Source organism: Typopeltis vanoorti, chromosome 19, assembly GCF_054136105.1.
Source record: "Typopeltis vanoorti isolate ZY-2024b chromosome 19, IOZ_Tvanoo_1.0, whole genome shotgun sequence".
Classification (NCBI taxonomy): Eukaryota; Metazoa; Arthropoda; class Arachnida; order Uropygi; family Thelyphonidae; genus Typopeltis; species Typopeltis vanoorti.
In genome coordinates, this window is record NC_143567.1 from 60,594,603 (window position 1) to 60,607,288 (window position 12,686).

General features: G+C 33.8%; 1 protein-coding gene across 1 annotated transcript in view; it reads left to right on the forward strand.

Moving 5' to 3' along the window:
- Positions 1-5,493, forward strand: part of LOC150096161 (uncharacterized) — a 52,254-nt gene extending 46,761 nt beyond the window's left edge. The window contains exon 3 of the mRNA XM_090408997.1: positions 4,407-5,493. Within this exon, the coding sequence (XP_090265123.1) occupies positions 4,407-5,070 (664 nt within the window). The 3' untranslated portion in view covers positions 5,071-5,493. The remainder of the gene's footprint in view (positions 1-4,406) is intronic.
- Positions 5,494-12,686: the final 7,193 nt, after the last annotated feature.

The following is a 12,686-nucleotide window of genomic DNA, read 5'->3' on the forward strand; positions in this document are numbered from 1 at the left end:
AAGCAGCTATTCTTTTCTTATCTGACTTCTTTAGGTTCCAAGTCTCACATCCATAAGTCGCTGTTGGAAAAACAACAACTGTATCCAAAATCCTCAACTTTGTTCACATGGAGATAGATCCTTCCTTTCAGATTTTAGACAAGCCTCTGACTGTTGTTTTAGCTATTCCTAATCTTCTGAACAGCAGTTCTTCACATTAATAATGGATCCCAGGTACTTAAACTTGCTGACTTCCTCAATTCTTTCTCCATTAGTGGCAAATTAAATATGGAAACAGACAATAGAATTAGCAAAGCTAGTATAGTAGTGAGTTAAGTTATTAAATTTATCTGTGATAAGAGAGAAATTAGTCAGAACAGTAATAGCATATATCTTAGAGCTGGATTAAAAGTAAAATATTTGATCCAAACTGGAGACCACAGATATGAGAGTTCTGAGAAAAATTGGGAAGAAACTTGACATTGTTAGCATTCAGGAATGTGGGAGCAGAGCTACTTTCAGGTGGTATGGTCACTTAAACAGAATGAGGATAACAAACAGGTTTGACCTTAGAAGATCAGAATATATGATCTGATAATATTGGAGTCCTAGTAGATAACAGATTAATTTGTTGGAAAATTGTCAACCGGAAGTTAGTAATAATGTGAACTTTTCATGTAGTATCATAGTACCATGTACTTCACCCCTTCCGTGTACATATCAGGAATTATGTGATGACATATCTCAAAACACACACACACACACACACACACACACACACACACACACACACACACACACACACACACACACACACACACACACACACACACATCATGAATAAATGTTAATTATTAGACTGAGTTCAAGGTCACATTTCCCAGAATTTGGAAAATTTTAGACCATCATTGCTGTCTAGATCAGGCTGATTGCAAAGAGCTTAATTTTCTTCAAGCAGATTTCGCAGCTTGAAGAAAAGGAATGTAATCCATATGATACAATCAAATGTCTATGGTACAACCCATCTGGCCTAAATTTGGTAGTCTACAGGAGGAACAAGGAATCTTTACCTTGCTACACTCTTGAGTGAGTGAAGAAAGAAAGTTTGTCCTTGGTGGAAGGCAGTAGGCAATAAAAGGCATTCAGGAATGTCTTTTATATAAGGAATGGAAATTCACTTCCTGTCTGATAATGAGATATTAGTAGGAGAGTAATTATCTAAGTAATGTTATTTGGATAGAAAGTAGCTATTAAGTGCAATCTTTTGCACTGATAATGGTCTGTGCAAAATATGCTGACATTGTTCTGCAACTCGTCCATTCAGGGACATTCACACTGTTGCTTGATTACACCATATTCATGTTACAGTGTGAATCAGTCTGTTAAGCATTTCTTGGTCACCAAATTGAGGATTCAGCATGTCTTGTAGAACAATCCAGAGCTCCCCCTTCCCATATGATCAGTGAGATTGATATCCAATAAATCTGATAATGAGTGATGCCTTTCATCTGTTTTGTAAACTAATTCCTTACAGTGTGATGTAATATGTTATCATCCTGTGAGAGTGATGTAACATCTCATAGTGTACGTGCTTATGAGGATCTTTAGAAAGGGGGATTCCACTGACTCATCATCTGCACCATACACAGTCTGACCACTTACATAATGCAGTAGGAACTGTGATTCTATGAAATATTCCTGTCTATTAATCATATAGCTTAGAAAAGCTATTTGTAATTGTAATGTTTTTCTTATGTTCACATTTACATCGTGGTATCATATCACTTGTTCTAGCTATTATGTTTGTCTATGACTGTTTGCTATTTAAGGTTGCAGTATATTGTGTAGTGCAGTAAAGTGCATTCAATGGACAATGAAAAAAATAGACCAAAGAATAGCATTAGCAGAGATTAAATTTCTGAGAGATTACACTCAACTAGATAAAAAGAAACACAGAAATTTTAAGAGAACTAAAGAACCAACTTTGCAAAAAAATAATTACAGAAAAAATTATATTCAATATGCAAATAGCATCTCACTGAATATACTGCCAAAAAATGCTCAACTATAAACCAAAAGAAAAATAGAAGAAAACTTTAAAGAGATTGTGTGAGGATAATAGGTCTAATACTCTGAAAGGAGGAAGATGTTGCAGTATTAAATTGTTCTGTTTTTTGATTTAAGTAGGTTTGGAGTTTTTGTTTCTTTGGTATTGGATCCATTACTCATGACTCCCCCCCAATTATAGACTTTATCTTTACCTACTTATTTTGTGTATGAAATATATGAATTGCTTTCCATGTTACTTGTATGCCTTATTTCCATATTATTATTATTATGTGACACCTTCAAGGAGTTCTTGGATAATGGTCTGTGCAAAACATGCTAGCATTGTTATGCAAGACATGTTCCAAGGAGTCTCCACTATGCAACAGCTCACCATCTCTTCCACTTAATCCTTTGACACTACTACTACTACCATCAAAACACAATGCCATCTTCTACCACCATCACCAATAGTGCTTTGTGTCTGTAAATTACGTGTGTCCTGTTGGCTGATTTGCCCATATTACTAGAAGTTAATTGATGGTATATAAGTAGTATTGTTTAAGAAGCAGGTAAAATATTCCTTGATAATAGTATATATACAGTGATATGAAGAGCTTCCATACTGGAATGTTCTTTAGGCAAATGTTGTCAATCTTTTTTTTTTTTTAAAGAAGCCAATAGAATTAATACATAATTACTTGCTAATGCTTATAGTAGCAAGTTATGCAATCATTTTTAGAGAAATTAGATTCATTACTATTCTCAACATTTCAATCTGCATATTGGGCATTGTGTGTGTGTGATAATATGCAGTGTACCAACAAAGATCCAGTAGGCTAACAGAATTAGGGGGATGAATTACACGATGATGTTTCAATGGTTTTGATAGCATACCCAAAGGTGGAATTAATCTAGAGTTTCAGATGAGGAATCTTTATCTGATCTCTTTCAACGAAAGGTGAGTTAGCCTGAGATAGAGGGTTTTTGTCCCCCAGAACAGGCAAACCTGCCCCGGAACACATACAGATTACGGTCAGGAATACTTAAGACCCAACCATAGGCCTTATTTGTCAGCTATGTTGGTCCTGAGCTCAGATAAAATTAGGGGGGATTGAGATGGTGCTGTTCTTCCATGTAAGAAGGCCTCACGGCCATTGTATCATCATACGCTAAATAAATAAAATAAATAGATTAATAGTAATGAATGGTTAGTGAATGAAGAATATGCTGATTGATTCTTGTGATTCATTTTGCTGTTATTGATTATAGGTTGTAAATAAACCTTTGATGTCATGTTAGTACTGTGTCATGTTACTGGAGATCAGATGGATGATCTAGGAATCCTTCTTTTAAAAACCAAGCATGTTACTTGTTCAAGTTACTTAAGGCTTCTAATAAACAGGATGTGTCTTGCTCTGAGCAGTACAATCATTGCTGCCTAAAGAAACAAGACTGACTTTTTCCTTAATCTTTATTAGTTTTGTATTTCTGTATTGAATTTTACTTTTATTTTTCTATTATGCATAAATTCTAATATTTTAATTAGCCAGTTGATTTCATTATTTTTTAATTTTTTTAAAAAATGAATTTACAGAAATGTAAGATCTATCTTTCAGGCCTCATGTTAGAGGCTTAATGGAGTGAAACAACACTGAGAAAGGATTAAATTATATAATTCTTCCAATATTTGAGACAAAATATTGGAAAAATTAAATTGAATAATATTTTTAATCATTTTTCACTGCTGTTTCATTCCATTAAGCCTCTAACATGAGTTTCTTCCAGCACTTAAGCCTTAACACATGGATTATGATTATCTTTCAGGCCTGTTTTGTATCTTATTACAGTTTTACCTGAATGGATTGCTGCTTTCAAAAACTGATGAAATTATTATGAAATACCAGTGAAAAGTGTTTTAACAGGAACAAATTAAAGTATTTTCCACCTTGGAAATTAATCCACATGTACTTTACTTGTATAAGAATCTTTTGTCTTTTATTTAAGCTAAAGCAGATATAAGTTCATTTTTGCAATTTTTGCATCTCCTAATTACTATTTCAATGGTAATTGAGATAGTAATTAGGATGGTGGATGTATTCATTGAAGACTGGTACGTGACTGAAGAATTCAGTTTTTATAGTGCTAAAAATTAGCTGATTGAATCTTTTGTTTCAGATTTGCAAACATGTTTTAGCTTTTGCTTATATAGAAGGAAAAGGATTTTTATCTACTGAAATTATACTTATGTTGAATTGGAACATCTGTCAATAAAAATTGTCAGTGTACAGTACTTAATTTCTAATTGAATAGCTTTTCTATTTTTGTTATCAGTTCGTATGACTTCTCTTACTTATAAGGAATGTTTGATATTATTGCAGACGACATAGACAAGATGTAAGGAAAGCAGAGAAGATGTTAAACAGGCCAATTAAAAAGGAACCAGAAAGTGATGATGAAGAAAAGAAAAAAAGATCAGAAAATAAAAAACAGAAATCTTCTGATGAAAAATCCAGTTCTTCTAGTGAGGCAAAAGATGCAAAGCCAAACTTTGGTTTATCAGGAAAACTTGCTGAAGAAACTAACATTTATAATGGTGTTATAATAAAATATAATGAACCATCAGAGGCTCGTAAGCCAAAAAGGAGGTGGAGATTGTATCCTTTCAAAGGTGATACTGCATTACCATTTATTCCCATTCATAGACAAAGTGCATACTTATTGGGACGATCACGACTTGTTGCAGACATACCAATTGATCATCCATCATGTTCTAAGCAACATGCAGTTTTGCAGTTCCGCTTAGTAAGTTATGAAAGGGAAGATGGCACGAATGGGAAACGTGTCCGTCCATATATTATTGATTTAGAATCTGCTAATGGAACTTATGTAAATAACAAACACATTAAATCTCGATGCTATGTGGAATTATTAGAGAAGGATGTTGTTAAGTTTGGATTTAGCTCACGTGAATATGTTGTAATGCATGAAGATGTTAAAGATGATGAGGATGAAGATGATGGTGCTGATAGCCATGGTTCATAATCATGCAAAATGTGTACTAGAACAGATTTTTGTTTTCAACAGTATGTTGGACTTTTCCATTCTCTGAACAACAGTGGAAAGTAACTATTTGTTCATTTCAGACTTTGTGGATATAATCATAACACTGCTTGTTTAAAATGTGAAAACATGTAACTATTTGAAAATAGTAACCATAAGTTAATCTGATCACAACAGTGAACTCAGTATCTAATATTGCAGGTAATTATACTTTTATGTTTATGTAGAAAATGTTTCATTGTTTATTATGAGTTGTTTAATCATACCCCTCCCCTTCTCTCCAGATACTCTGTACCTTGATTTGATGAATTTCATTAAAGTAAGACTTGTACCTAAACTTTAATACATCAGTATCACAGAAATTTTAAAATGTAACCGGTAAATAAAATGACCTTTTATATAATGTTTTTGTGCTAGATTTTTTTGCTATTCAAAAAAAAAAAAAAAAAAAAAAAGTAACAATGTAAATTTCTCTCTCTCGTACTATACATTGCCTGTAGTGTACTCTGTTCTATGTGTTGACATTATGGTTAATAATATGATACTTCTTCAGGTCCGAGATGTAAAATATGTCGACAGAGAGAAAGAGGCTTGCCAAATAGCTTTTGTTGAGCATCACGGGATAAAATGTTCTGGTCAGTTTTCTTGGTAGGAGCAGTATCAGCTAGAAAAATTAAAGGTAACCTGTGCATTTGGAAGTCCTTCCCATCTGTCCTAGAATCTTCTTTGATGTAAAGTGATGCTACTAAACAGTCAAGTAAAATTTTGAATTTCACTATAAAAGTGTCTTTTTCATTTTTTGAAACTTGCGAAATATTCTTTATTTGACAGAAATAATTTAATTGTTATTTTAATATAAAAATTAGTATTCTACTATAAGGGTTTTCAATCTTGATTTCATAGTTAGAAATTTATCTTAAAAATTCATGCAGCATGAAATATTTCAGAGTTTAATATAAATTATCTGTTTTAAAATTCTTAACTCTTGACAACACCTTAATAACCCTTGTAGAAGAATTATTTTGGAATACAGAAAATAATCTTTGAAAGACCTGCTTATTTCTTTATTTAGTATTCTTTATAATTAGTATTCTTTATACAACCAAACTTGCATAATTAATATGTTAATGCACTGATTATAAAATATTAAATGCATTAATTGCAGTGAGCTTAATTTAATATTTTTGTAAGTTTTTTTTTTATTTGCTGCGGTTATTTTAACACACACACATTTGTTTAAGTTTGCAGTATACTTAGATAAATTAGATTGGCAATTGATATTTCTCTGAAAGTACCAATTATTCTTTTGCAGTTTTGCTGGTGAAAGCAGATTAAATTCAGGAGAGGTATATGGCCAGTCTATTTTCTTTTCTTTTTTTGTGCAAATGAAACACCTAAACATAATAGGAGGAATATACATTAGGTGATGGCAGAATTGGTTAGAGATAACTATTTAGTTTTTCACAAAGCATGTCTTTATATTTCTTATATAATGATATGAAATATGTTAAATTTGGGGGGGAAAACATGAATAATATAATTATTAAAATTATATTACTTTTGTTTCTCATATCTGTATATGAGGCAGTTTATAGCATTGTGCTGTTTCATTGCTCCTGAGATGGTTAATTACTTTGGTTTCTCTCTCCTCCCCCTTTTTTTTAAAATAATCATTTAAAAAATTAAGCTATATATTGGATAAGATCTCGTTAAGTAAGTTTTATCCTTATCAATTTAATTGTAAAATAAATGAAAATATCATTATATAAAATCATTTTCTTTTTATTTAACTGGGAACAATACTTAAAGTTATACACAGAAGTAGCTATTTATTTTAAAATAATTCAACCAGTTCTAGGCTGTAGTCGCTTCAATGTTAGCATTTATTACCATAACAGTGAGATAATTCTCCTTGGAGATTTCAATATTCGATCAGTTCGACTTCCCTTCTACAGTTTCACAGACCAGGTGTGAAGAGAAACTGAACTGTTTGCTGTCAGTAATCATTTAACAATAATTGTTTTCCTTTTCTACAGATCATCCTTCTCCCCATCAATCTCAGCCTCATATCCTACTGCACTACAGTGGTGCCATTTGGGATGACCTTTGTGATTTCTCTGCCTTGTTTCCATGATCTGATTATTACTTCCGTTTTGATCCCAGCACTTGTTCTGATGTAATAACCAAAACTATTATTGCTGGGATGAGTGCCTTTATTCAAAATTCTCAACTTTTATCCATGCTGTGATTCTCCAATAAATGTGCCAATGCAGTCCAAGCTAAAATTCAGTGGCTTAAGACAAAAACTCCTGCTTCTCACTCAGCTTGTAACAATAGCAACAGATCTAAATCAGACTTTGTAAGTACCAAATCCACTAAGCTTGCCTCCTGCAGGTTGAGCATTCTGATCCCTTGTTAAATGTGTGGGATGCAACCCACATCTCTCAATTGTTTCCACCTCTCTCTTATCCTGATGGTGCAGTAGTAACTAATGATAGGGCAAACCACTTGGCATATGCCTTTTCTTCCAACTCTTGTTTAGATAACCATGGCAGATCTCCCCCTTACTATTCCACAAACTATCCACAATATGTCTCCTCTGATCTTCTTTCATCAGAAGGACATTAGAAAATCTTGATACTAACTATCACCATATTGTTCTGAGAGTACTCTTGAAAATAATGGAAAAAGTCATCAAAAAGTCTTTACTACTTGGAGACTCACCAATTACATGGTAATTGCCAATATGGATTGCTCCACTCTCACTCCATGGCAGATGTAGTTGCTTTGCTCATCTTTGAACACAAGCCATGGGAAAGCTTGGAGAAACTAAGTTGTTGTTCTTGATGTTTCCAAGACATTTAATTGAGTCTAGCATTTTGGCCTTCTTATCATGTTGCTGTTATCTTGGATTTTGTGAATGAACTGCCAGCTTCCTCTTTCATTGTTTATTACAGATCATAGTAGATGGATTCCTTTCATCACATTTTTCAATCAGTGCTCAAGTACCCCATGGCTCTGCTCTTTCATACATTAATGATGTTCTCCCTCTGACATCCATTCCTATTCAAAGCTTCGCAATTTACAAAAGTGGTTAGGCAATTTAGATTTCAAGCTTTTTAACTAATGCCTTAAACAGTGATCTCTTTGCCATTATGAAGGGGTGAGTTTTAATGCACCCAAAATGCAATCCTGTCTCTTCTCTCAGAAGAAAGAACCACAATGCTTCACTATCCCTTACTTTCTTTTTGACAATATTCTGCTTGCCAGCCAAGATCAGTATACAAACACAAACCCTAGCCTCAAACCCACCCAGGGCCTGACATTTAAAAAAAAAACTGAAGCTAGGTTTCAACTTCAATAGAGAAAATTTTTACCTAATTTTCTCTGTTGAAGAGAGGAAAGTAGTGTGCTTTCTTCAGCATAAATTATTAAAAACCCTTTAATTTACTATGAAAATGAGATTTGTTGAAATAAGCTGCCTTGAAAGTGTTGATTCTAACAGTTGTGAAAATTAAAAAAGTGTTGTCATAGTGAAAATATGTCAGAGCAGGTAACAGAGCAAACAAAAACATAATATTAAAATTAGTATTTCCTTGACTTAGCAAAGTGTCCAGCATTTAGGCAGTTCCTATCCTTTCTAATTACAAGTTCAAGTCAGTGTATCCTTTCTAGGACTTGACAAACATTTATGAGGATCTTTGACTGAAGGTGAGATAGTCAGTCTCATTTGGTGACAGCAGGATTTTCCCTATCTCTGCAAAAACAGATAAATTGACAATATATGCAATTTACAGACAGAGCAAATAATGCAGATAGGAATTAACTTCCCTGTTTTATTAAAAATAATAATTAGTCTATAACAGCCTATTGTGCCTAAACTATTTAATGGAATATGAGTACCATTACCATAAACAGGAATCATTATGCATATCTGTATAAGAATGTGCATAATGATTCCTGTTTAACTCCTCTAATGATTCTTCTAATTGTTTAAATGACCTTTAGGTGTTAAATTTTGATGCATGATATCTTTATATTTTTTCATTTCACATGATCTTTTACAATTGCATCATCAGCAAATTTCGGATATGTATCCTCAGGGGATGTACTGAATACTTGGATAGTACTACATGAAAAGTTTGCATTATTATGTTTGCACTCATTTGGCACTAATGATCTCAGAGATGAGACGTATTCTATGGGGGAGGGGGGGATGTGAAGGACTTATTGGACCAAGCACAAATGAAGAGCGAGAAGGTGAAGATTGTAATTCTCCTGCCATGCTATGACTCAATACACAGTTTGTGCAGAAGGAATGATATAGAGTTTGTGGACCTACAACCTATGTTTGATGGAAAGAAAGATTTGTATAATGCTGATGGACTGCATCTAAATAGTTTTGATGATTGTCTAGAAAGAGCTTTGTTCACCAAGCATGTTGAAGGCAAAATAGGTGACCAGTATGATAAGGAAGGCAAAATCAGAGAATGAGAAGAAATTAGTTGAGCACTCTAGAGGAAATCCCAAAGAATTCTTTTGCTATGTGACAAGTAAGAGGAAGAATAACCTTAATGAGTGCTGATTGTCAAAGGCGACAGGAAGGAGGATATGTAATCTAAGTGAGGTTAATGTTATGACATTTTACAGAGACTTATGTGGGAACAGAGGTGGATGAATTGGAGCTTTTTAGGATATTTCAGAATTTCAACATAAATACATCTGTGGGTATTAGATGGGATATCAGCTCATATTTTGCAGGAATGTCCTGGGGAACTTGCAAGATTCTGACTTGGTGCTGCAATTTAAGTCTGAATTCTGGTGGAGTTCCAAGGAGTAGAAAGAGAGCAAAATAATTCCCTTATAAGGGAAGTTCTAAGACTGCAGTAGCAGTTTAGACCAATCAATATCTCTGGAGTGGTGGTAAAAGTACTGGAAAAATTGGTCAAAAAGAGAATTCAAGAATGGGCGGATAAGAATATGATACTGTAAGAGGAAACATGGCTTTGTAAAGGGATGGTCATACCTTAGTAATTTACTAACTTTTTATAATAGAGTGATAACTGAGTTGGATAAAGGAAATGGCTGCATGATGATTCTGCTGGATTTTGCAAAGGCATTTGACCAAATATCACATGGAACTGTGTTACAGAAATCGGAATAAATTCAGATGGATATGACACCGATTATGTGAAGTGTATGGCTGCTGGACAGATAGTAGAAAGTGGTATACAGAGGAGCAGAATCCAGGTGAAAGCTGGTGACTAGTGGTGTGCTGCCAAGGTTCAGTGCTAGGACCACTACTGTTTAATTTGTACATAAATGATATAGGAATAACTTGAAATAAAATATTCAGTTGTTTGTTGTAAAATCAGGTGGAGTAATAGTGGATCAAGGCAATGTGGATAGCTTGCAGGATGATTTAAATAGTCTGTCGGTATGGGCAAAATGTGATGGGTCTCAGTTTAATGTGGAGAAATGTAAAGTTATGCATTTTGGGATAAAAACATTGCACCCTGTGTACCAGATTGATTTGAATTGTACTCCAGGAAATCGATGAAGGTAGGGATTTTAGGGGCGGTGGTGATAGTTGAAGTTTAGAGGACATTGCTAATTCATAAAATTACTTGGTTATTGTAGAACACGCTAACAAGTAGAGATAAGGAAGTTATTCCTCTTTATAAGGCCTTGATACAGCTACATCTGGACTGCTGTGCTCAGGTCTGTTCTTAGTTTCTGGGATGAGGATGTTGTGGAGAGGATTCACAGGCAAGCAACCAAGATAGTATGGTCTGTGGAATGTTCTCTATGAGGATAGATTGAGGATGTGTGGACTATAGAAGTTGGTTGATAGACAAAAAAAGAAAGGATATGATAGAAACATTTAAGTTACTTAAAAGGTTTTATAGGATTGATGCAGGAAAAATGTTTCAGCGCTTGGCTAGAGCAGGATGGGGGATAGAACAAGAGGTCAGCCCTGAAAGTTGAGTAAAAGTGTGGTTAGTAGGGACAGGATGCTAGATTTTTCACTTGGAGAGTTGTGAAATAATGGGATGGGTTGCTAGAGTCAGTTTTTAGCACTTTGTTAATGGGTTCAAGGAGAAGTATGATAGATTGTGTGGATAGTTTGGTCTCCCACGATGAGTCTTTAGATTCCATGGAGGTACCCATCCAACAACAACAACAATAATAATAATAATTACTAACTTCCTGCCAACAGTGTTCCTCCAAATTAGTCTGTTATCTGCCAAGACTCAAATATTGCTTGATCTTTTATTTTAGTCTTCCTCTAGGTTTTCCCTTTTTAATTGGCATCAGACATCTACTTTACTAATCTTTCCTCTCTCATTCTGTTTAAGTGACTGCACTACCTGAGATTAGCTCTGCTCACACATTCCTGAATGTTAATAATGTCAAGTTCCTTCCTGATCTTCATTTTAATATGATTCTGCCATTGATTAGATCTGTTCACTCCCCTTGTTTTTTCAGAATTCTTATACTCGTGACCTTTTTTTTTTATCAGCTAGTTTACTTCTGACCCAACTTTCCAATCCAGAAATTAAAATTGGTTTGAATTTGAGCACACTGCTTTGTATACTGTCACTTTAGTGTTTTGACTGATTTCTCTTATTTTGTATAAATTTATTCACTTGTCTCCCTATGATACTTTGTTTATTCTCTTGTCTATTTTCATATTTAATTTGCCATCTTCATAAAAAATCATACCTAAATAGTCAATTTTCTGTATTTGTTCCTACTTTTTCATAGTTTTAATATTTTTATTGCTTATTTTCATGCCACATACATTGCAGCAGTAGTTGAGTTTAGTTAAGGAACCCTTCAAACTTTTACTGGATTTATTTAGAAGCATAAACACTATCTGCATGAAGTAAAGAGCTGAGATTAACATCTCTAATTTTTATATTATTTTTGCCACTTTCCTTCATAATGTGATTCATATAAATGATGAATAACTGGCTATAATGTTCACCCTTGTCTCACATCATCTTCCTGTACCTCCTTCAATTCTAATTGCCGACTTACAACTGAAATATAGACTGTATGTTCATTGTGTAGAAAGTGTGGAGACAGAAACATACACAATAGAGCAATCACTTTAAAAAATAACCCTTGATGTTTTGACCTCTTTTATCAAGGTTATCATCAGGAATAAATATATGTGAACCAAAACAAAAGCTTCATCACAATACACGTAAGTAAGCAATAGTATAACTGCTTTGTTAACCATTTACATTAGCTTGACCTCTAGTGAGAGAAAGAAAGAAAGGAGTGAAATTTAAAATTAAAAACAAAATAAATTTAATAATAAAATTAAAAATGGAACTACATTGATTGCTCCTCTACAGTCCTGTTAGCTTTAGATTCTGTTCGCTGATCAGATTTTCTTGTGTTGGAGTTCTGCCATCTTGGAATTGCAATCCATCATTCTTATTGAGATTGAGATGGTGAATGAGCATCTAACAAGCTTCTGAATTTTCTTTCAAACCAAGTTTTGGTGTAGTGTAGGAACTTGGTGCCTTTCCAGTTAATTCTGTAACATGGAATTAATTCTGTGAGAAGCCCTGGTACGGTTCTCT